Source organism: Amia ocellicauda, chromosome 19, assembly GCF_036373705.1.
Source record: "Amia ocellicauda isolate fAmiCal2 chromosome 19, fAmiCal2.hap1, whole genome shotgun sequence".
Lineage (NCBI taxonomy): Eukaryota > Metazoa > Chordata > Actinopteri > Amiiformes > Amiidae > Amia > Amia ocellicauda.
This window is the reverse complement of record NC_089868.1, coordinates 5,984,854-6,011,118: the sequence shown is the minus strand read 5'-3', so window position 1 is coordinate 6,011,118 and position 26,265 is coordinate 5,984,854. Positions and strand designations below refer to the sequence as shown.

Here is a 26,265-nt window from a genome sequence, read left to right as displayed (position 1 = left end):
ACGGTCCAATCCTTATGGTCTTTTGCAAACCTCAGCCTGGTACTTCTTTGCTTCTCATTGATGAAGGGCTTTTTTCTAGTTTTGCATGACTTCAGCCCTGCCCCCAGGAGCCTGTTTCAAACCATCCTCACCGTGCACTTCACCCCAGCTGCCATTTGCTATTCATTTTGTAGGTCACTTGATGTCATTTTACAGTTGTTGAGTGACATTAGAATGAGTTGGCGGTCATCACAGTCAGTGGAGAGTCATTTTCACCCTCTGCCGGTCTGTAGCTTTGTTGTCCCCAATGTCTGCTGCTTGACCTTGTTCTTATGAACCGCCGTCTTTGAAATTTTAAGGATGGAAGCCATCTGACACTCACTGTATCCCTCTGCCAGTAAAGCCAGAATTGAACCCTTCTTTTCCTCACTCAAAACTTTCCTTTTCAACTCTTTTGGCATGGTCAATAGTTATTTTTTGATTCCAATTACTATCCAAGAGGATAGTGATGACCACAGCACTGGTTTTTATACTTTTCCTCATTAAATAAGATTTGGTTCAAGGTGATCACCTAATCAGTACTGTGTTGGAATTCAACAGACACTGGAAGATGCTGATTTAAGAAAATTTTGCAGTGGTCTCAATTTATTCCAGAGCTGTATAACGGCATATATACTGCTAAAAAAAATAATGATTAACACATCGGATCTCGATGAACTAAATATATTAAAGATCAAAATCTTTAGTGTACATTGTGTAATTCATTGAGAACAAAATGACATAACAATGGTCAATGGAAACCAAAATCACCAACTGATTGAGGGCTGGATTCAAACTCGGTCACACCGAAAATGAAAGTAAACAATTGAAATCACAGGCTGTTCCAACTTGTGTGAATTTCATCATGGCAATTCATAATGTGACTCAGTAGTGTGTATTGCCCCTACGTGCTGTATGCACTCCCGACAACGTCTGGGCTACTCCTGATGAGAAGGCGGAAGGTGTCTTGGGGGATCTCCACCCAGACCTGGATCAGGGCATCTGTGGCTCTACTTGGTGGCGTCAGATGCACTGATACATAACGTCCCAAAGGTTCTCAATTGGATTCAGGTCTGGGGAACTTGAGGGCCAGTCAATGGCATCAATGCCTTCGTCATCCAGGAACTGCCTTCACCAGACCATCACTGACCCATCGCCAAACCGGTCATGCTGGATGATGTTGCAGGCAGCATAACGTTCACCACAGCGTCTCCAGACTCTTTCACGTCTATCACATGTGCTCACGGGAGTCGGGACCTGAGGTCTGGAAGCTCAACACCTCTCTGCTCGATGACCCTCTTGTAGTTAAGACCTTCAGCAGACACCTCAAGGAGTGGAGGACCCTGAGGGACCTTTTTGATACTCCCATAGAGTGGTGGGAGATGGTGAAGAAAAGAACCAAGGGCTGCTTCATTCAGCTAGGGAAACTGAAAGCTCGTGAGAGGCGGGCGAGATATTCCCATCTGAATGCCCGCCTCCAGCTCCTGAGTCTGCTTCAGCTCAGAGGCTTTGACCTGGCTGATGAGGTGGTCCAGGTGAAACTGAGTCTCTCCGCCCTCTATAGGGAGGAACAGGAGAAGATCAAGGTATTTTCCAGGGTCTGCATCATGGAGGACAATGAGAAATGCAGCCGCTTCTTCTTCAAGAAAACGAAGGAGAAACGGCCTGCAATGTTCTCCATGATCAACTCCTCGGGGCAGGAGGTGGAGGGCAGAGAGGCTGTCGAGACTTCTTCTTCTACAGGGAGTTGTACGATCAGAAGGAGAAGAGTATTCAGGTCTGCGGTGCCCGGGGGAGATCGGTGGCCGACAACACCATGCTGCTCAGGGACGTCATGGCCTACTCCAATGAGAGAAGGCTTCTCCTGGTCCTGATCAGCTTGGAGGCCTTCAATACAGTTGGTCACAAATACCTGCAGCTGGTCATGGAGAGGATGGCTCTCGCTCTTGGCTTGTGGCGATGGTTGAAGATCATTTACAGCAGCCTAAGCAGCAGGGTCCTCGTAAACTGCCACCTGACCGAACCATTCCCGGGCAGGTCGGGGGTTTGACAGGGTTGTCCCCTGTCAGCCCTGCTGTACGTCCTCTGTTTGGAGCCGTTCATGTAGGCGATCTGCCGGGACGCCTGTGTGACAGGTTTCCATCTCCCGGGCTCCGGCGGAGAGCAACTGAAAGCCCTGGCCTATATGGACGACATGGCTGTGATCTGCACGGACGCAAGGTCTACCTCTCTCAGGCATGGCCTGTCAGCCAGGGCCCACTGGCCGTGTTCCCTGTGAAGCCGTTCATCAAGGTTCTGGGGATCACGATCGACGGGACCAATATGGGCACCCTGAGCTGGGAGGAAGCTTTATCCAAAGTTCAAAGGAAGATCCACAGCTGGAGCACAAGGACCTTGATGATGGCTGGTAAGGTGCTGGTCGTAAAGGCCATCCTCTTCCCGATACTTCTCTACTTCGGCATTATATTTCCCCAAGATATTTTTTCCACTGCAAAATTGATCAACAGAATTATATTTTGGTTCGTCTTGGGGAGTAAAATGGAGAGGCTGAAAAGATTGCAGATGGTGAAGGATGCCCTGGATGGAGGTAGGGGGGTCCCGGATGTTGTGCGGCTCATTAAGGCACAGGGGCTGGTGTATGTGGTTAAGAACATCCAGGCTGCTGGCAAGAAAGTGAGTTTTATGAACCACTTTTACTTAACCACTCGGCGTCTGCACCATGCACAACACCAGGCCGCACTCGTGGGATCCCCCACTGTTCTACAGGGTGCTCCGAGTAGGCCTCCACAAAGCCGCACTGGTCTCCTGTGACTACAAGACCATCTGCAGCCAGATGAGATCTACCCAGCAGAAGGAGACCAGCAGAATAGAAGATTTTACTCCCGAAACCAGCCGGAATATCTGGGCTAACGCTACGCACGTTTGCCTCACAAATAAACAGAAAGATGTCTCCTGGATGGCAGTGAGTCGGTGTCTACCCACCTGAGTGTTCATGTACAGAAGACATCTGCCCCTAGAAGGGTTGCCTGGGAAGGGAGACAGAGGCTCATATTTTTAGGGACTGCCCTTCCGCTTGCAGGGTCTGGCTCCCGTTTTTCCCGTTCCCGCGAGGGAGACCGCCCAGCAGATCCTGTATGGATGTATTTCAACATCTACTCTGAGGTGCTGGTGGCGTGTGGCGTGTCGTCTGCGTGGTGAAACAGGCCCTGTGGGAGGGACGGAACATCTGCCTCTTCAACCACCAGGAGCTGGACCCGAAAGTCATCGCACGGAGGGGCATGGTCCTAGTTAGAGACTATGTCAATCTGGAGATCCATCAGAGGGGCAAGGAGGAAGCCTTTAAGAACTATCATATTCAAGATCTTGGGATCCCATGATGGGATACCACCTCCGGGGGTGGACACTCCCCCTGCTGGAGCACGTAAAATCTTTTACACCTTTAATGATAAATGGTTGTTTTATAATGATTTTAATTGTTTTTAAAGTATTGCACTTTGAATTTAGTTTATGCCTTTGGTGATTTTTGTTTGTTGTTTTCTCTGGTGCAGTGGTGCATATTTTTTCTTTAAATGCATTAGACTTGTTATTATTTTCTTTAATAGTTTGTTTTCCTTTTTTATTTTTTTGATATGTGTAGTGCATTGCCCGTTTTATTACAATGCACCAGAGTGTTTTGACCTTGGTTGGTTGTTGTATCACTGAAATTTGTTTGCATTAATGGTTATTTTAATGCACTTAGGTTTAGTTTTCACTGTTTGAATTACTTCAGTATTGTAATGATTTTATAAATGGTTTTTAGAATTGGATTTTAAAAAAAGTAATCAAAAGTATTAAAATGTTCAATGTTTTTATTATGAAATGTAAAATACTCAAACTAATAAAACAGTATTTTCTGTGGTTACGACCTACTGTAACCCAGCAGTTCTCTACTCTGTCCTGCTCTATGGTCTCAACTCTCCTAGGTTTTGGCGTGCACACCATCTCTCTCATGGGCTGATTGACCAATTCTTCTATATCCCTAATACAGTGCAGATCAACAAGCTGAGCCTCAAGATCACAAACCTTAATCTCTAGGATTTCAACATGCTGACAACGTTCACAAATTAAATCTTCTTGGATGAGTTCATCCAGGAAGGCAATCATTCTGCAAACCTGACACTGTAGTGGCCACATGCTTCTAAATTTAGTAAGTTGTTGGTGTCCTAAACACTGTCTCTTGGTTTGTGTCATCTAATTCAATTGCTTGACCTTTTGTCACCGATAAACAGCACAGCACACGTCACTGACTCCACCTCCAGATTCCCAAACACCACTGCCTGCCTGACCCAGACTGACCTAAGCTGCCCTGTGAGGAGAAGAGGAAGAATCGGGTATTAAATATTTCTTTCTGTAATCCACTAGAAGCTTAATATTACTTATTTTCAGTAATATAATTGAATGATACTAGTTTGCTATTTTTGTCACAAATAAATGATTATTGCACATCTGTGACTTGACCGCATCTTCCCTCTAAAAATAATCTTAAAAGAGAAACCAAATGACCTATGAGTTTTCAGTTCAACTATTTATTTAGATTGAAAAACCAACTATGTAAAAATTATCTTACAATTTTGACCTTTGACCTCTCCTTAGTAGTCAATCAATGCCTAAAACTGCTTATATTCCACCGTCAGCTCTCTGACTTTCTGTCCCAACACTCAGTCCTTGATCCTCTGCAATCACGGACTCCCTCAGCTGTTCTCGGGCAGCCTCCCTCTCCTCAGTCCTCATCCTCCTTGACCTCTCCGCAGCATTTGACACCGTTGATCACTCCATCCTCCTCTCCTGCCTCACTGACCTTGGAATCTCTGGGACTGCTCTCACCTGGTTCTCCTCCTACCTCAGCAACTGGTCCTACTAAGTGACATGGCGAGGCTCCTCATCCACCCCCCAACCTCTCCTCACAGGCGTTCCCCAAGGAACTGGGCCCACTCCTGTTCTCTCTCTACACTCGCTCCCTGGGTCCCCTCATCGCTTCCCATGGTTTCTCCTTCCACTTCTACGCTGATGATGTCCAGATCTTCCTGTCTCTTCCCTCTTCTGACCCTCTCATCCCCTCTCGCATCTCTTCCTGCTTGTCTGCTATTTCCGCCTGGATGCACTCACACCACCTCAAGCTCAACCTCTCCAAATCGTATCTCCTGTTTTTCCCCCACTCTTCCTCACCTTCTGTTGACCTCCCCATCTCGATCCCCTTGGAATCCACCACACTCTCTTCTTCTTCTTCTGCTAAAAATCTTGGAGTCACCCTAGATCCTGCACTCTCCTACACCCAGCACATCACCACATTGCACCAAGTTACCTTCAAACACTCGTCTCTCCATACATCCCCTCCAGACCACTGCAGTCTTCCAGTGCCAGAAGACTAACTCTACCTCCTCTCCACTCCCCTTCCTCCAGAGCCTGCTCCTTCTCATCCCTGGCCCCTAAATGGTGGAACGACCTGCCCACTGAAGTCAAAACAGCAGAGTCCTTGACTTCATTCCGGCACTTACTCAAGACGCATCTTTTCAGACAGTATTTATTAGTCCTTTTATCCCCACTAGATAGCACTTCACAGTTTTATTATGCTTCTTGTGTTTTCAATTTGTTTTCCTCCTTGCTCCCTTTCCCGTAGCCCTTGACTGTGACCCCCTACATCTTGACAGCACTTAGCTTTTACCGTCCAGGATGTAGGACCTCACTTACTGTACTTGCCTGTATAAATTGTAAATTGTAACTTGTAAAATGTATTATATTTTGAATTGCTATGTTTTATGTAAATTGAATTTGTGACCTTTGTGACCTTTTACCTGTCCTTCAGGTCAAGCTGAGAACTGACTGATAACTCCTTATAGAATGCAGTAAGGCTCAAACTTACTATGGAACATATATAGGAAACCATGTATGATCTATCTGAAAAATGCCCCATATGATGACCTTTGACCTTATTGTTAGGGCAAATGAAATACCCTATTATAAATCCTCCCAGAGAAAAGCTATGCAGCTGCATTAAAGCTACAATTCCTTAATAGGTGTTCAACATGCTGAACTACTTATGTTCATCAGATACTCTTTTAAACTGTCTTAAAACATTATTATTTTTATTATTCTCGTTTGCGCACCAAAATGTCAACATTTCCAGAAACTTCTTAATGTATTTTCTTATATAGATATAGTTTTTTTTTTTTTTTTTATTATATACAGCTCTGGAAAAAATTAAGAGACCGAGAGACTCTGGTTTTATTATTTATAGGTATGTGTTTGGGTAAAATGTTTTTTTTGTTTTATGCTATAAACTACTCACAACATTTCTCCCAAATTCCAAATACAAATATTGTCATTTAGAGTATTTATTTTTAGAAAATGACAACTGGTCAAAATTACAAAAAAGAAGCAGTGTTGTCAGACCACAAATAATGCCAAGAAAATAAGTTCATATTAATTTTTAAACACAATACTAATGTTTTAATTTAGGAAGAGTTCAGAAATCAGTATTTGGTGGAATAACCCTGATTTTCGATCACAGCTTTCATGCGTCTTTGTCATGCTCTCCACAAGTCTTTCACATTGATATTGGGTGACTTTATGCCACTCCTGGCACAAAATTCAAGCAGCTCGGCTTTGTTTGATGGCTTGTGACCATCCATCTTCATTTTGATCACATTCCAGAGGTTTGCAATGGGGTTCAGGTCTGGAGATTGGGCTGGCCATGACAGGGTCTTGATCTGGTGGTCCTCCATACACACCTTGATTGACCTGGCTGTGTGGCATGGAGCATTGTCCTGCTGGAAAAACCAATCCTCAGAGTTGGGGAACATTGTCAGAGCAGAAGGAAGCAAATTTTCTTCCAGTACAACCCTGTACGTGGCTTGATTCATGGGTCCTTCACAAAGACAAAACTGCCTGATTCCAGCCTTGCTGAAGCACCCCCAGATCATCACCGATCCTCCACCAAATTTCACAGTAGGTGCGAGACACTGTGGCTTGCAGGTCTCTCCAGGTCTCCGACTAACCATTAGATGACCAGGTGTTGGGCAAAGCTGAAAACTGGACTCATCAGAGAAGATTACCTTACTACAGTCCTCTACGGTCCAATCCTTATGGTCTTTTGCAAACCTCAGCCTGGTACTTCTTTGCTTCTCATTGATGAAGGGCTTTTTTCTAGTTTTGCATGACTTCAGCCCTGCCCCCAGGAGCCTGTTTCAAACCATCCTCACCGTGCACTTCACCCCAGCTGCCATTTGCTATTCATTTTGTAGGTCACTTGATGTCATTTTACAGTTGTTGAGTGACATTAGAATGAGTTGGCGGTCATCACAGTCAGTGGAGAGTCATTTTCACCCTCTGCCGGTCTGTAGCTTTGTTGTCCCCAATGTCTGCTGCTTGACCTTGTTCTTATGAACCGCCGTCTTTGAAATTTTAAGGATGGAAGCCATCTGACACTCACTGTATCCCTCTGCCAGTAAAGCCAGAATTGAACCCTTCTTTTCCTCACTCAAAACTTTCCTTTTCAACTCTTTTGGCATGGTCAATAGTTATTTTTTGATTCCAATTACTATCCAAGAGGATAGTGATGACCACAGCACTGGTTTTTATACTTTTCCTCATTAAATAAGATTTGGTTCAAGGTGATCACCTAATCAGTACTGTGTTGGAATTCAACAGACACTGGAAGATGCTGATTTAAGAAAATTTTGCAGTGGTCTCAATTTATTCCAGAGCTGTATAACGGCATATATACTGCTAAAAAAAATAATGATTAACACATCGGATCTCGATGAACTAAATATATTAAAGATCAAAATCTTTAGTGTACATTGTGTAATTCATTGAGAACAAAATGACATAACAATGGTCAATGGAAACCAAAATCACCAACTGATTGAGGGCTGGATTCAAACTCGGTCACACCGAAAATGAAAGTAAACAATTGAAATCACAGGCTGTTCCAACTTGTGTGAATTTCATCATGGCAATTCATAATGTGACTCAGTAGTGTGTATTGCCCCTACGTGCTGTATGCACTCCCGACAACGTCTGGGCTACTCCTGATGAGAAGGCGGAAGGTGTCTTGGGGGATCTCCACCCAGACCTGGATCAGGGCATCTGTGGCTCTACTTGGTGGCGTCAGATGCACTGATACATAACGTCCCAAAGGTTCTCAATTGGATTCAGGTCTGGGGAACTTGAGGGCCAGTCAATGGCATCAATGCCTTCGTCATCCAGGAACTGCCTTCACCAGACCATCACTGACCCATCGCCAAACCGGTCATGCTGGATGATGTTGCAGGCAGCATAACGTTCACCACAGCGTCTCCAGACTCTTTCACGTCTATCACATGTGCTCAGTGTGAACCTGCTCTCATCTGTGAAAAGAACGGAGTGCCAATGGCAGACCTGCCAATTCTGGTGTTCTCTGGTGAATGCCAATCGAGCTGCATGGTGCTGGGCTGTGAGCACAGGTCCCACTAGAGGACGTCGGGCCCTCATGCCACCCTCATGGAGTCTTTTTCTGACAGTTTGGTCAGAAACATGCACACCAGTAGCCCGCTGGAGGTCATTTTGTAGGGCTCTGGCAGTGCTCCTCCTGTTCCTCCTCACACAAAGGAGCAGATTCCAGTCCTGCTGCTGGGTTGATGCCCTTCCATGGCCCTGTCCAGCTCTCCTCGTGTAATGGCCCATCTCTTGGTATCTCCTCCATGCTCGAGACTCTACTGGGAGACACAGCAAACCTTCTTGCGATGGCACGTATGGATGTGCCATCCTGGAGGAGCTGGACTACCTGTGTAACCTGAATGGGCTGCAGGTACCGCCTCATGCTACCAGTAGGGACAAGGACACTAGCAAAACGCAAAACTAGATTAGAATCATTCAGGAAGGATAAGGAGAGAGCAATTGTCTGTGGCCACCACATGCAAAACCATTCCCTTTTTGGGGGTTGTCTTGCTGTTGCCTCTCCAGTGCACCTGTTGTCACTTTCATTTGCAGCAAAACAGGTGACACTGATTCACAATTGCTTAGGCTTTATAACTGGACAGATTGATATCCCTGAAGTTTAATTGACTTGGTGTTATACTGTGATGATTATGTGTTCCCTTAATTTTTTTGAGCAGTGTATTATTATAGTTAACGGTATTAAAGTAGAACGAACAATTATAAGGCATTTAATAAGGCTTTTACACAGCTTCATATTTTTCAGCTGTGTGTTTCTGTGTGGAAGAGCATTTCATATTATTATTTATTTATTTTATTTATGTATTTATTATCAGACGCCCTTTCCATGGCTACTTACAACATATAAAAACATTACAAAAGTTTAATAATACAGTATAAAATTACAGATCAAAACCATACAATTACAAGTTCAAAATTACACAAGTACATAACATAGAAAAATACAAAATACAAGTCCTACGTGTGCGTGCATTTCATATGTGTGTGTGCAAGCATTTCATATGGACGAGTGAGAGGTTTTTCAAATGTGCGTGAAAGCATTTCATATGTGTGTGAGAGTGTTTCATATGTGTATGTGCAAGCATTTCATACGCGAGTATTCAAATTCATATGTGTGTGTGTGTGTGTGTGTGAGAGAGAGAGAGAGAGAGAGTTTTTCATATGTGTGTTCACAAAAAGTTTGACTTACTTCGTAAATGGCCCCTCATACTAATGTGTGAAGCTAAAAAGCATAATGTTGGACATCTAATACATGATATAATAAACATTAAATAGGCATATGGGATATGTGTGCTTACTTTAATTGATAAGACATAAATGCCCATGTCACGAGGAAATAAACAAATACATAAAATCCTAACTACAGAACAGATGTACAACTTCATTTACAGGTAGGTTGATAGGTTGCATGAAAGTCATCACGAAAGGTTAATTTTTGTACAGAGGGTGTGTTTCCTAAAATATATAAAGAACTGTAACCCACACCCCAATCCGCGCCCACAGCGTTCTCCCATTTCAATACTGTGTTGCGAAATTTAGGGCAACTTAGTGTACAATTAAAATATACTGCTGCTCAATATTGAAAAACAAAACATTGTTTGAATCGGGAAGGCTCTAAGACCCAGGAGCAGTCAGATATTGCATTCAACCACACAACTTTTGTTTTTGTTTTTATTAGCTTTACAGCCAGGAAGAGAAAGAGTTGTATGAACACACAGGATTGAACAAGTTAAGCTAGTGTTTGCGCTTATCTGAACTCTACACAGCGATTGACAGTCTACGGACCCTGCTTTTGTGGCGTTGTCCGCTGGCTGTTTAAATGAGTTTTTTGTCGTGGAAACGGAGTATGAAGAGGAGTGAAATCCAAAGGTAAGTTTTGTTAACTAAAACATATTTAATCGACAAAGTATTTATGTTTACTTATTTGACTTAGAACGAGTTAGACATACTTATATTATGTTACATTGAAATGTGTTTACCCTGCATAACTAAAGTACAGCATCATTGTTTTAGCATTATATGTATTTCTGTTTTCTTTCTACCTTACCCATGCTCCGGTTTCAGCAACATAGACACTACGTTTGTTCTTAAGCACAGGTTGCATTGATTGTATCATTGCTAAGTGCGACGATGCTACTATTCATTCCTCTGGTGAAATGGTTTGCACATAGCCCACAGGTTTGGAAAATCATAGTTTGCACTCCCAGTACGTCAATTTGAAGATCATGAAACGCATTTATATATACAGTGCCTTGAAAAAGTATGTAGGCTCCAACACTTTTTCCATATTTAAGAGTCTCACAACCTGTGATTTTTCTTTTTTTGTGAGTCACACATTCTTCTTCACAGAGTCGTTTCTCCAAAAGAAAGAAAACAGTAAACCATATAATAATTATAATAATACTATATATATATATATATATATATATATATATATATATATATATATATATTCATCACCCTGGGTCAATTTGCTGAACCACCTCTGACAGCTGTAGCCAGTAGTCTTTTTGGATAAGTCTCTATTAACAGCCTGATGGAGCAATTTTTGCCCATTCCTCCTTGCAAAAATGCTCAAGCTGTGTCCAGTTAGTTTGGAAATGCTGATGAACAGCATTTTTGAGGTCTTGATACTAAAATAGGTGGCTCAGCAGATACAATCTCGGCAGCACAGGCTATTCAAAGGGACTTAGATAACATTCAGTTGTGGGCCGACACCTGGCAGATGAAATTCAATGTGGACAAGTGCAAGGTAATACATGCAGGTAACAAAAATGTCCAGTATAATTACACTATGAGAGGAATAGAACTAGATGAAGTATCTCATGAGAAAGTCCTAGGAGTCTATGTGGACTCCTCACTTTCTCCATCCAAACAGTATGGGGAAGCAATAAAAAAGGCAAACAGGATATTAGGGTATATTGTCAAAACAAGGAAAGTAATGTTAAGACTGTACAATGCACTAGTTAGACCTCATCTGGAATACTGTGTACAGTTCTGGGCACCACACTTCAAGAAGGATATCACTGCTCTAGAGGCAGTTCAGAGGAGAGCAACCAGACTTATTCCAGGTCTGAAGGGAATGTCCTACTCAGAGAGAATGAGGGAACTGAACCTTTTCTCCCTGGAACAGAGGAGACTATGTGGGGACTTGACCCAGGTCTTCAAAATCGTGAAGGGCATCGACCACATCAAACCAGAGGAGCTTTTCCAGATCAGCAGGGACACACCCGGGGACACAAATGGAAATTGGGCTTCAAGGCATTCAAAACAGAAAACAGGAGACACTTCTTCACACAGAGAGTAGTCACAATCTGGAACAAACTCCCCAGCGATGTGGTAGATGCTGAAAGTTTGGGAACATTTAAAAATAGACTGGATAGGATCCTTGGATCACTCAGTTATTAATGGACACCAAACGAGCATGATGGGTCGAATGGCTTCCTCTCGTTTGTAAACTTTCTTATGTTCTTATGTTCTTGCCAGAGAGGGGCACAGTTTTTTTTATCCAGGATTTGTTTATATTGTGCATCATCCATCCTCCCATTAATCCTGACAATATTGGCAGTCTCTGTTGCTGAAAAGCATGTTGCAATGTGAAAACATTTGTTCAGGAAAAAAAAACATTTAATGTGGACTGACCCACCTACATTCCTTGATCACTTTCTGGCTTATGCTCTAGACACCTTTTCAGACTGTACCTGGCATGCCTCTACTCCATCCCCACCTCAGCTTATGGCATTATTATTTTAATGTACTTGCACTTGTGTGCTCCCTCCTCTTACTCCCTTTTGTTATTTAGGTGCTTATTCCTACAGTATCTTCTGTAACGTTAGACGTTTTGCCTGTTCTGTCCCAAGTGTACACAATAATATTATTGATTTGTAAGAATTTTTAGTTAATTGTAAGTATAATTTCTTCTGTATATTGTACTTAATTGCACTTAAAATAATATGTAATGTTTTGGTGATATGTTATTTTTGTGGCTACTGTAAGTAACCCTTAAGGGTGTTTGCTAATTAATAAATAAAACAATGGACTATAAACCATACAAATTAGTCAGTAGCAAAATGTGTGTTGTGGATTCGTAAAACATCAGAACATTACAGCTTAAAGAGGAAACTATACCATTATCATTCTCTTCTGCAGCATCATGTAGTACCTTCAGGTAGAGACCTTATAGTGGCTGATAGAAACTATACTCTAATTGTGTTACAGAATTGTTAGAGTATCTACTGTACAGTTGTAGAATGTGAAAGGTTACAAAGAGGTGTATATTGTATGTTTGCATCTGTGACATACAGTCATAGCTCAGATTTGAATCCGCCCTGAGTGCCTGATGCACCCCCCACCCCAAACAAAACATGTTACAACAAATGACTACTTCTTAACATGTATTATTATTATTATTAATAATAATAATAATGTTTATTTATTTATTTATTTATTTATTATTTTTATTTCTTGGCAGACGCCCTTATCCAGGGCGACTTACAACATAAGTGCAAACAAAGTGCAAAAATACAGAGAAGTACAAGGCATCAATCATTACAAATTCAACTTAGCTAAAACATAGCAATTCAAAATAATACATTTTACAAATTCCAATTTACAATTTACACAAGTACACTAAGAGACTTCCTACATCCTGGACAGTGAAAGCTAACTACTGTCAAGATGTAGGCTTACAGACGAGGGCTACGGGAAAGGGAGCGAGGAGGAAAACAATCAAGAACGCGAGGAGCATAGTAAAGCTGAAGTGCTATCTAGCAGGGATAGAGGAGTGCTGTCGGAAGAGATGCGTCTTGAATAAGTGATGGAATGAGGTCAAGGACTCTGCTATTTTGACTTCGGTGGGCAGGTCGTTCCACCATTTAGGGGCCAGGGATGAGAAGGAGTGGGCTCTTGAGGAAGGGGAGTGGAGAGGAGGTAGAGTTAGACTTCTGGCACTGGAAGACCGCAGTGGTCTGGAGGGGATGTATGGAGAGACGAGTGACTGAAGGTAGCTTGGCGTAGTATGGTCAAGACAGCGGTAGGTGAGGGTCAAAGTCTTGAACTGAATGCGTGCCACTATCGGGAGCCAGTGGAGGGAGCGGAGCAGTGGAGTAGCGTGTGCGAATCGTGGCAGAGAGAATACCAGACGAGCCGCAGTGTTCTGGATGAGCTGGAGTGGGCGGGTAGTGGATGCAGGCAGGCCGGCTAGGAGGGTGTTGCAGTAGTCCAGGCAGGAGAGGACCAGTGACTGGACGAGTAGCTGAGTTGAGTAGTCGGTGAGAAAGGGACGGATCCGGCATATGTTGCTCAGGAAGAATCTGCAGGTGCGCGTCAGCCTGGTTATGTGCTGGGAGTAGGAGAGCGCAGGATCAAGGGTGACTCCTAGATTTTTAGCGGAAGAAGAAGAAGGAGAGAGTGTGGTGGATTCCAAGGGGATCGAGATGGGGAGGTCAGCAGAAGGTGAGGAAGAGTGGGGGAAAAAGAGGAGATCTGATTTGGAGAGGTTGAGCTTGAGGTGGTGCGAGTGCATCCAGGCGGAAATGGCAGACAAGCAGGAAGAGATGCGTGAGGGGATGAGAGGGTCAGAAGAGGGAAAAGACAGGAAGATCTGGGCATCATCAGCGTAGAAGTGGCAGGAGAAACCATGGGAAGCGATGAGGGGACCCAGGGAGCGAGTGTAGAGAGAGAACAGGAGTGGGCCCAGGACGGAGCCTTGGGGAACGCCTGTGAGGAGAGGTTGGGGGGTGGACGAGAAGCCTCGCCATGTCACTTGGTAGGACTGGTCACTGAGGTAGGAGGAGAACCAGGTGAGAGCAGTCCCAGAGATCCCAAGGTCAGCGAGGCAGGAGAGGAGGATGGAGTGATCAACGGTGTCAAATGCTGCAGAGAGGTCAAGGAGGATGAGGACTGAGGAGAGGGAGGCCGCCCGAGCACGGCTGAGGGAGTCAGTGACAGTCAGGAGAGCCGTCTCAGTGGAGTGAGCTGTACGGAAGCCGGATTGCAGAGGATCAAGGAGTGAGTGTTGGGACGGTTGACTGCCAACTTATCCAAGGCAACTTACAATTTAGGTGACAGAAGTACTGTAACAGTACTGTACACATTACAATCTAGCGAAACATATATTTATACATTATTTTTTCAAATCAATATTGTATTGTAATTCATTCTGTTTTAGAGCTATTTGGAAAAAATGAAATAAAAATCATAAAAATAAAATAAAATTCATATCCACCCTGCTAATGTAGACATTACTTGTGCAAAGATAGTTACATGATTTAACTTTTGCTATTTCACAGGATACAAACATGGGAAAGCCATTTGACCTCATATTATTATTACTACTACTACTACTACTCAGTTTCTTAGCAGACACCCTTATGCAGGGTGATTTACAATTGTTACTGTATATCACATTCTTTTCACATTCTACCCATTTATACAGCTGGGCATTTACTACAGCTGTGTAGGTAAAGTACCTTGTTTAGGGATGTCCTCCACCTGGGATTGAACCTCTGTTTTTTTAAGGAGTTTGCTTTAACAACTTCACTGGGGATAATTTATCGTTCAGGATTTTGAATAACTAAATAAAGTCCTCATGTGGTCTTCTTTATTTCAGACTAGAGAGATTCAGTTATTTCAATCTCTCAAATTACAACATTCCCCTCAGACCCACAACTAGTTTGGTTGCTCTCCTGGTTTGTACTTTTTCTAGAGCAGCAATATCCCTCTTGTAGTGTGGTGGCCAGGACTTGAACATAGTGTTCCAAATAAGGTTGTCTTGATTTATTGTATGATATTAACATTAATTTTCCTGGTTCAAAATGTAGACTTATCCAAGCATTTTGTTAGCTTCAGGGGAAAACAATTCAATTCCAAGCAGAGTATTAAAAGATTTTGGACTTGTGAGTATCTCAAGTAAACACATGCAATCTGTGTAACTGTACAACATTATGCTGAATTGACCTGTTTTGCTTGTTGTTATTAGATCCTGTATTCATATTTTTTTTCTAAGTGAGCTTCTTTGGATGTACTTTTTTCCAGCAGAAATTGTAGGAAAAGTTTCTTAAAGCAGAGGAAAGGAAGTTGATACCAATTTCATATTAGTAGATGTTTAGCTACACTCAGGGGTGTAAAGTAACGAAGTACAAATATTTTGTTCCTATACTTAAGTACTTTTTCAGAGTATTTGTATTTTACTTAAGTATTTTTTATTTGTGGCTTTTACTTTTACTCCACTACATTTACGAACAAAATAATGTACTTTTTACTCCACTACATTTCCCACAGATGACAGATGATGTTATTATAATTGGAGAGAGGAATTACATACATCTACGTGGAATTAACATGTTTCAGGTTTGCTAGATACTAGTGACCAATCACACTGTAGCATAATGAGCAACGCTGTAGTGAGCCAATCAGTGAGACGGAAACAAGGCTCAAATCCACTCCCTCTCTCATACATTAGCGCTTTCATCGCTCTTTCTTTTCCTGATCAAAGATGGACTCGAATCTGCAGCCAGACCTGATACTCCACATTGAGCGAAACACGTTATACCCTTTCAGAGGCAGGTTCTCTATTTTCTGAAGGACCCAGCAGAGTGAGTTATTGATTGTTCTGATGCATGCATTCGTCAACAAAGACTGTTTTTGAACATTCAGAGGCTGTTTGGGGGGGTTTGAAAGAGGTTAGCCTACACTCTCCCTAATTTGGTTCATGTCTCCGACCTTAACAGTTTCATAAAATGAGTAAGAATCGCATCATTCTAAAGGCTCGTCCTGTGTCAGAAAATAATATAAAGTCTGTTGGTGGTTCATATTTTACGTGACCGAAAATGGAAGAACTGCCTGTATTTCAATAGGAGCTTCCACAATGCTTTAAGGAAAATGAACATCACTGACATATAAATTGTCTACTTCTTGATTATTTTGCTGCAACTGGAAAGAATCTTACCAATCAAAAGTGACGTCAACCCATGTGGAAACATGCACAGTATATGTACATGCCCCATAACAAACCGCGTGGATGACGAGAAGTTAATTAGGTACAGCAATATCCATTACTGTATCATTGTACATTTAAAGACAAACACATCCATTAAAAATACAATGCATGGGTGAACATCACAGTAGCTCTACTTTAATGATGGCTGTGCGTATTAATAAATAATAATTACATTTGATTTTTATTTTACATATTAGCTTTATTATTCACATTATGATTTAAATGCAGTTGTATATGAGAAAAGGTCCCGAAATCATGTCCATGGTGATGTTTACACTTAATATAAAACAAAAGTTGTTTAAGATGGTGTGCGTAACATCAAATTTTATATTTATTATATATATAATGAAATAATGATTTTGTAGCCGCACTCTCACTTATTAGGTATTTATTGGCCTGATGATAACACTGTAATGTCGAAAGGTGATGTTATTCAATAAAATGAATCTTTTGTAATACAAGAGTCCTTTTTAATTATATATTTTTGCCTTATTTGGGCCAGCACCTCATGGGAGTGAAGATGCTGCAGTGCATGAATGCTTTTAAGTTATATTCAGATACAGGGACGTATCGAGCCACTGCCTCTTTTCATTCCCCTGTAATTTTTTTTCCTAAGTGTCCCCTTTGTCCCGATCCCCCCGCTCCCCCGATCCATGCTGCGATACCCAAGTGGGAAGTTGGGCCGCACTTCGTCAGCACCACCCCCCGGTACCGAAGTGCCCCTTTGTTTGTTTCAACCACTGCCCCCCGCTAGGCTGTGCACATTACTGTTCAGAGATATATAATTTTGAGTTTTGAGATTCAATCCCAGTCACTATGCAACATAGTGCAATACATTATATTACATTATGACAAATTTGATCACTACAGGGGTACATATTTTATATTGTTTATTTAGTTTTGTGTATTATTATACAACTGTTTGGGATATATGTATACAGTGAGGGAAAAATGTATTTGAACCCCTGTTGATTTTTGCCCACTGACAAATAAATGATCAGTCTATAATTTTAATGATAGGTGTATTTTGACAGTGAGAGACAGAATAACAACAAAAAAATCCAGAAAAACGCATTTCAAAAAAGTTATAAATTGATTTGCATGTTAATGAGTGAAAAAAGTATTTGATCCCCTATCAATCAGCAAGATTTCTGGCTCCCAGGTGTCTTTTACACAGGTAATGAGCTGAGATTAGGAGCACTCTCTTAAAGGGAGTGCTCCTAATCTCAGCTCGTTACCTGTATAAAAGACACCTGGCCACAGAAGCAATCAATCAATCAGATTCCAAACTGTCCACCATGGCCAAGACCAAAGAGCTGTCCAAGGATGTCAGGGACAAGATTGTAGACCTACACAAGGCTGGAATGGGCTACAAGACCATCGCCAAGCAGCTTGGTGAGAAGGTGACAACAGTTGGTGCGATTATTGGCAAATGGAAGAAACACAAAATAACTGTCAGTCTCCCTCGGTCTGGGGCTCCATGCAAGATCTCACCTCATGGAGTTTCAATGATCATGAGAACGGTGAGGAATCAGCCCAGAACTACACGGGAGGATCTTGTTAATGATCTCAAGGCAGCTGGGACCATAGTCACCAAGAAAACAATTGGTAACATACTATGCCGTGAAGGACTGAAATCCTGCAGCGCCCGCAAGGTCCCCCTGCTCAAGAAAGCACATGTACAGGCCCGTCTGAAGTTTGCCAATGAACATCTGAATGATTCAGAGGAGAACTGGGTGAAAGTTTGTGGTCAGATGAGACCAAAATCGAGCTCTTTGGCATCAACTCAACTCGCCGTGTTTGGAGGAGGAGGAATGACCCCAAGAACACCATCCCCACCGTCAAACATGGAGGTGGAAACATTATGCTTTGGGGGTGTTTTTCTGCTAAGGGGACAGGACAACTGCACCGCATCAAAGGGACGATGGACGGGGCCATGTACCGTCAAATCTTGGGTGAGAACCTCCTTCCCTCAGCCAGGGCATTGAAAATGGGTCCTGGATGGGTATTCCAGCATGAAAATGACCCAAAACACACAGCCAAGGCAACAAAGGAGTGGCTCAAGAAGAAGCACATTAAGGTCCTGGAGTGGCATAGCCAGTCTCCAGACCTTAATCCCATAGAAAATCTGTGGAGGGAGCTGAAGGTTCGAGTTGCCAAAAATGAGCCTCAAAACCTTAATGACTTGGAGAGGATCTGCAAAGAGGAGTGGGACAAAATCCCTCCTGAGATGTGTGCAAACCTGGTGGCCAACTACAAGAAACGTCTGACCTCTGTGATTGCCAACAAGGGTTTTGCCACCAAGTACTAATTCGAAGGGGTCAAATACTTATTTCGCTCATTAACATGCAAATCAATTTATAACTTTTTTGAAATGTGTTTTTCTGGATTTCTTTGTTGTTATTCTGTCTCACTGTTAAAATACACCTACCATTAAAATTATAGACTGATCATTTCTTTGTCAGTGGGCAAACGTACAAAATCAGCAGGGGATCAAATACTTTTTTCCCCTCGCTGTATGTGTGTGTGTGTGAACAGTGAGTTTGCTAAGAAAACTCCAAATTATTTATATAAATCCCCCAATGTTACCCTTTGTTAATACTGAATACACATGGAAGTAATATCCAGATATGAGCCTAACAACATTTATTTTTGTGGGATAAAATTGAGGAACCATAAAAATACCTTGATAATTTATGGAAAATAAAATGTTGGATTAAAACATGAATGAATCTCTTGTGTGCCCCTTTCATAAGGCTCACACACAAACATTTTCACTTTATTACTAAAATCACAATTTACTTTTACTTTTGGTACTTGAGTGCTGGAGTGAGTTTTTGATAGAATATTTTTACTTTTACTCAGGTATGACTTCCAAATACTTTTTACACCTCTGGCTACACAGCAGAGCATTGGGCAAACAGTTCCAACAGTGACCTTCCAGAAAACTAATTTGCATGAGTATTTATTTTCACTTAAATTGCTCAGAATTATTGTCTGCCTTAATTATTCATTCTAAACCGAATTTAGATATTATAAAATATTAAATAAATATTAAATAAACATTTTTTTTTCCCACATCGAAACACTGCGTCAATTTTGTTACCCATCGTAGTATTGAATACAAACTACAGAGTTATGATACTTTAGCAAAAGCATGTAACCACACAAATATAGGGTCGGTTTCGTAAAAATTTGGATGACACTGTGTGTAGTGTTATGGAGTAGGCCTAATTCAAATTAATTAGTTTCTGCAAATGCGGTGTCCGAAAATCACATTTGATCAGGCCTGAATCGGACGTATAAGAGCAGTTATTCATCATTTATAAATCACCTATAATACAACCTACTGTTGGCAGGAAAATGACAGAGAATGGAAAGAGCAATTTTGTCCGTGGTGTCCATTAGTATCTAAGTGATCCAAGGATCCTATCCAGTCTGATTTTAAATGTTCCCAAATTTGTAGCTTCAACCACATCACTGGGGAGTTTGTTCCAGATTGTCACAACTCTCTGTGTAAAGAAGTATCTCCTGTTTTCTGTCTTGAATGTCTTGAAGCCCAATTTCCATTTGTGTCCCTGGGTGCATGTGTCCCTTCTGATCTGGAAAAGCTCCTCTGGTATGATGTGGTTGATGCCTTTCATGATTTTGAAGACTTGAACAAGTCCCCACGTAGTCTCCTCTGTTCCAGAGTAAAAAGGTTCAGTTCAGTTGGCACATCCCCTGTTCTAAGTGTCATTTGGAATAGTTTAGTTAGCGCCCTATAAATAAATTCCCTAATTTCTTTAAGTACTGTTGGAAATATACCATCTGGCCCAGGTGATTTGTTTGTTTTTAATTCTGCTAGTCCCTGTAGTACCTCCTCCTCATTTATCCTGATCTCTCTTAGGGTTTGACTGGACTGATTGTTAACCTGTGGCATTATATCCGTTTTTTCTTTTGTAAAAACCTCTGTGAAATACTCATTTAGAATATTTGCCACGTCTTGTTCGTTTTCCAAGATACTTCAATTTTTGCCCTTTAGCAGTTTCACTTCCTCCTTTATTGACCTTTGGCTTGTAGTATTGAAAAAAGCTTTTTGCATTAGTTTTAGTTCCAGGAGCTATGTTCCTTTCTATTTCTGTCTTTGCTTTGCGCTATACAACATTTTCTTACAAAAGATGGAAGATCCGTTATGTCCGAGCGTGACTCCACATGGGACAGCGCTTCTTCTGGTAGCAGTGGTGGCAGCTGAGGGAGACGGTGAACGTCCTCTTCCGGAAGTTGCGCCACCACAGAGTTCAGCTTCTGTTGCTGGGAGTCCAGTCTGTGCGTCAGCTCCCCAACTATCTTAATCAGTGTTACAATCCCTTCCGCTTCCTGTCTCCTGCGGTGTGTAGGAGTTCACGTAGTGAAGCTAGAAGAAGATCTGGAGCGGGAGCACCTTGCTCTCGGGGACCTTCGTCTGGGGGATCGCACTCTCCTCCCAGGAGAGCACCTGAGAGGAGGTGGAGAGGGAGAGACAGACTGCACCGTCGCTGGTGAAGCTCGAGAGGAGCATTCTTGGAGAGACACTAGCAGGGGGTTGGTGCGGAGCCGAGACCACAGATGGGTTGAGCTTCCGCTGCAGCGGCTGGCCGATGGAGAGTTCCTGGCCCTTTTACAACGCGTAGCCTCCATAAACGCTGCGCAGTGTATGCAGCACCCTTCTCCCGTCAGTGCCTTCTGGGCATGCTCCTCACCCAAGTAATTTTGACACGTCGGAGGTATGGCTTTTTGGCCACCAGACTTCCATGAAGGCCACTTCTGACCAGACTTCTCCAGACAGTAGATGGGTATACCAGGGTCCCACTGTTTTCTGCCAATTCTGAGCTGATGGCATTACTGGACATCTTCCGATTGTGAAGGGAAGTAAGCATGACGTGTTTTTCATCTGCTGCAGTAAGTTTCCTTGGCCGATCACTGCGTCTATGGTCCTCAACGTTGCCCGTTTCTTCTTCAAAAAAGCTTGGACAGCACATCTGGAAACCCCTGTCTGCCTTGAAATTTCTGCCTGGGAGAGACCTTGCTGATGCAGTATAACTACCTTGTGTCTTGTTGCTGTGCTCAGTCTTGCCGTGGTGTATGACTTTTTGACAGTAAACTGTCTTCTGCAACCTCACCTTGTTAGCTGAGTTTGGCTGTTCCTCACCCAGTTTTATTCCTCCTACACAGCTGAATTGATGATCATTAGCACCTGTTTGGTATAATTGTTTAATCATACACCTGACTATATGCGTGGAAAATCCCTGACTTTGTGCAAGTGTACATAGAAGAATTGATGCTGTTTTGAAGGCAAAGGGTGGTCACACCAAATATGGATTTGATGTAGATTTTTCTTCTGTTCACTCACTTTGCATTTTGTTAATTGATAAATACACCAATCAGCCATAACATTATGACCACCTGCCTAATATTGTGTAGGTCCCAAAACAGCCCTGACCCGTCGAGGCATAGACTCCACTAGACCTCTGAAGGAGTGCTGTGGTATCTGGCACCAAGACGTTAGCAGCAGATCCTTTTAGTCCTGTAAGTTGCAAGGTGGGGCCTCCATGGATCGGACATGTTTGTCCAGCACATCCCACAGATGCTTGATTGGATTGAGATCTGGGGAATTTGGAGGCCAAGTCAACACCTTGAACTCATGATTCATCAGACCAGGCCACCTTCTTCCATTGCTCCATGGTCCAGGTCTGATGCTCACGTGCCCATAGTAGGTGCTTTGGGCAGTGGACAGGGGTCAGCATGGGCACCTTGACTGGTCTGCAGCTGCACAGCCCCATACGCAACAAACTGTGTGTTCTGACACCTTTCTTTCAGAACCAGCATTAACTTTTTCAGCAATTTGAGCTACAGTAGCTCGTCTGTTGGATCGGACCACACGGGCCAGCCTTTGCTCCCCAAGTGCATCAAAGAGCCTTGGCCGACCCATGACCATGTTGCCGGTTCACCACTTTTCCTTCCTTGGACCACTTTTGTTAGGTACTGACCACTGCAGTCTGGGAACACCCCACAAGAGCTGCAGTTTTGGAGATGTTCTGACCCAGTCATCTAGCCATCACAATTTGGCCCTTGTCAAAGTCGCTCAGATCCCTATGCTTGTCCATTTTTCCTGCTTCTAACACATCAACTTTGAGGACAAAATTTTCATTTGCTGCCTAATATATCCCACCCACTGACAGGTGCCATGATAACGAGATTATCAGTGTTATTCACTTCACCTGTCAGTGGTCATAATGTCATGGCTATATAATCTATTAACATTTTTAAAAGCATTCATACTTTACAGCATTTTTTCACACCTGCCTAAAACTTTTGCATAGTACTGTATATACACTCACCTAAAGGATTATTAGGAACACCTGTTCAATTTCTCATTAATGCAATTATCTAACCAACCAATCACATGGCAGTTGCTTCAATGCATTTAGGGGTGTGGTCCTGGTCAAGACAATCTCCTGAACTTCAAACTGAATGTCTGAATGGGAAAGAAAGGTGATTTAAGCAATTTTGAGTCTAGAGGTCAGAGGAGAATGGGCCGACTGATTCAAGCTGATAGAAGAGCAACTTTGACTGAAATAACCACTCGTTACATCCGAGGTATGCAGCAAAGTATTTGTGAAGCCACAACACGTACAACCTTGAGGCGGATGGGCTACAACAGCAGAAGACCCCACCGGGTACCACTCATCTCCACTACAAATAGGAAAAAGAGGCTACAATTTGCACCAGCTCACCAAAATTGGACAGTTGAAGAATGGAAAAATGTTGCCTGGTCTGATGAGTCTCGATTTCTGTTGACACATTCAGATGGTAGAGTCAGAATTTGGCGTAAACAGAATGAGAACATGGATCCATCATGCCTTGTTACCACTGTGCAGGCTGGTGGTGGTGGTGTAATGGTGTGGGGGATGTTTTCTTGGCACACTTTAGGCACCTTAGTGCCAATTGGGCATCGTTTAAATGCCACGGCCTACCTGAGCATTGTTTCTGACCATGTCCATCCCTTTATGACCACCATGTACCCATCCTCTGATGACTACTTCCAGCAGGATAATGCACCATGTCACAAAGGTCGAATCATTTCAAATTGGTTTCTTGAACATGACAATGAGTTCACTGTACTAAACTGGCCCCCACAGTCACCAGATCTCAACCCAATAGAGCATCTTTGGGATGTGGTGGAACGGGAGCTTCGTGCCCTGGATGTGCATCCCACAAATCTCCATCAACTGCAAGATGCTATCCTATCAATATGGGCCAACATTTCTAAAGAATGCTTTCAGCACCTTGTTGAATCAATGCCACATAGAATTAAGGCAGTTCTGAGGGTGAAAGGGGGTCAAACACAGTATTAGTATGGTGTTCCTAATAATCCTTTAGGTGAGTGTATAATATATAATTAAAAAAAAAAAAAAAAAAGAAATCACAGCCCACTTCTGGATTCCAATACACTACCCTTGGTTTACAGTGCTGTTCCTTAACCACAATGCTGTCGGAAATTAGCATAGGACCCTGAAACCTGTTTTAAGTAGCCTAGAAACTCAGGGTTGCTGTTGCTGGGTTTACAATGCAGCATTACTGTCCAAATGTCCACAGACATGCTGCATGCTACTAACTACGTTTCCTATGTATGTATGTATGTATGTATGTATGTATGCATGTATGTATGTATTGCCATTCTGTTAATAAAGAAAAAGACTGTTAGGAACTTGTTCTGGTGCAGCACACATAGAACCATATATAAATACAGACAGCCCCATTGTTGACTGTGCACTGGAATGGTACTGTCCAGTTGCTGTCCCCTGAAATAGTGCTGTGCGTGGAGTCTGCCAGTCTTTTCAAAGCATTATTTTGCACATCTCAAAACCATTTTTTTGCACTGTGTACAGCTAAGGAATATAGCAGGAATTACTCAAAATTGCAGCCACTTCCCCCATTTTGCGTCTTGTATACAATTAAAGGGTGAACAGCGCAGAATGGATTGTGCCACCCAAAACAGGGTTTGAATATGGGAAATAATGCACATTTTTGCGTGATAGCCATTTGCAAACCCCTCTGCCTGGTGTGCAAACCTTACAAATATCTACCCCATAGTCTCCTGGCAACCAAGTGCTTGGATTTGTACTAATTTCCATATGTGATAGGTGTTATGAAAGCCACTGTTGTTATAATCCCAATGTTGCATTGTACTGAGACACACAAAACTTTTTGATTTGTTTAAATAATTATTTTCCAGTAATATGAGGATATTATTTTTCAAAATTCTTTATGCAAACTAGTTAAAGTGCATAATCGCATAATTGGCTCCGTTGTAAGCTTCTTCAAAGATATTCATATATTATGCTGGGATTACATAAAAACAGAGCATTTTGGCTTTTGGCTTTTGACCTGGATACTGTAAGTCAAGATTTTAATTGATTCACAATTTTACTTGATGCAGATGGCCAATTGAAAGACAGTTGTGCAAAGTAAATAACATTTCTGAAATAGACAATGTTACTTAAGTCTCACCAACATATTATTTTATTGTAGGCATTCAATCCCAGAAGGCAAAGAAGCTGACATTACCACCACCACATTAAGGTAATCGTAAGCCCCATTCACACTGAAATGCTGGCAAAATGCAGGCAACGTTTGCCTGTTTTTTTCCTGTTACACCCCCAATCATACTGGATTTGAATGCTGGAAAATTGCAGGATATACCCATCCACACAGAAAACAGAGAATGCCATACGCGTATGAGACTCGGCTTTCGGTCGGTACATGGTCACTTAACAAGAGGCATTGTGTGGGGTCTTGACAGCAAAGTTAAATCAACTAAAATACATGAGAAAAAAGCATGATATTACATTGTGTGTAGGCTATATCTACACTACCCGTCAGAAGTTTTAGAACACCCCCATTTTTCCAATTGCTGACGGTGTTTCATTCACACTAGCGGGGTTGGGGGGGGGCTGTCTGTGTTTCATTTGTGGGTGACTATGGCGCCATTGTTCTTTGGTCGTAATTTGTAGGGGGGGCCACTGGGAAGGCCAGCCTCATTTCGGGGGTGGGGGGGGACATGGCCACCCTGGGCCCCCCTCCTAGACATGTCCCATACCAATTTCTACACCAGTTTATACAGTTTATTGTGAAAATTTATTTTTTTCTTGTTTTTGTGAATACGCACATTTGGAAAACAATTGAAGGTGATATAGCTCGTCTGCCTGTACTCTGATAGTTTATAATCTTTTTGAATAAATTTTTTGGTGTTAAGGTATGCTTGTTATTATTTAGACTGCTGTTGGTACTGCAATTTAGCATCTATACAGAACTGAAGGTGCCCCTTGCCTTTCAGGCAGCTGCCCATGGGCACACGGAATAATGACACTGCCAGGTTATTAAATGCCCTGTTGAAAAGCGCATTTCTGCATTTATGTACGCAGCTGTAATAGACAGATGGATCCATTTAAAAGCACTTCACATTGTATAAAGTAAAATAAAAATGTATTTCAAATTTTGAGTTTAATAAAATAATATGTATGAACTGTTTTACGTTGTAAAATATAACGCATCAATAATTGTACTATAGCCCTATTTAAACACTCCCCTCCTCCCTATCTCTCCACAAATTTTTATTATTATCATTCTTATTAGTATTATCCCCCCCTCTCGTGCACGACTAGCTATTACTATTAGTAGTAGTATTATGTATTTATTTATTTCTTAGCAGATGCCCTTATTCAGGGTGACTTATACAATAAGATTAACTA

General features: G+C 42.3%; 1 protein-coding gene across 3 annotated transcripts in view; it reads left to right on the top strand.

Moving 5' to 3' along the window:
* Positions 1 to 10,125: 10,125 nt before the first annotated feature.
* The window catches only part of ttc39a (tetratricopeptide repeat domain 39A), a 132,558-nt gene continuing 116,418 nt past the window's right edge, over positions 10,126 to 26,265 (top strand). For 2 of the 3 annotated variants that reach the window (XM_066691796.1, XM_066691795.1), the window contains exon 1: positions 10,128 to 10,362. In XM_066691796.1, coding sequence (XP_066547893.1) covers positions 10,313 to 10,362 — 50 coding nt within the window. In that variant the 5' untranslated portion in view covers positions 10,128 to 10,312. Of the gene's footprint in view, positions 10,363 to 25,045; positions 25,097 to 26,265 lie in introns of all 3 variants that reach the window. The other variant, XM_066691794.1, reaches the window with a different exon arrangement.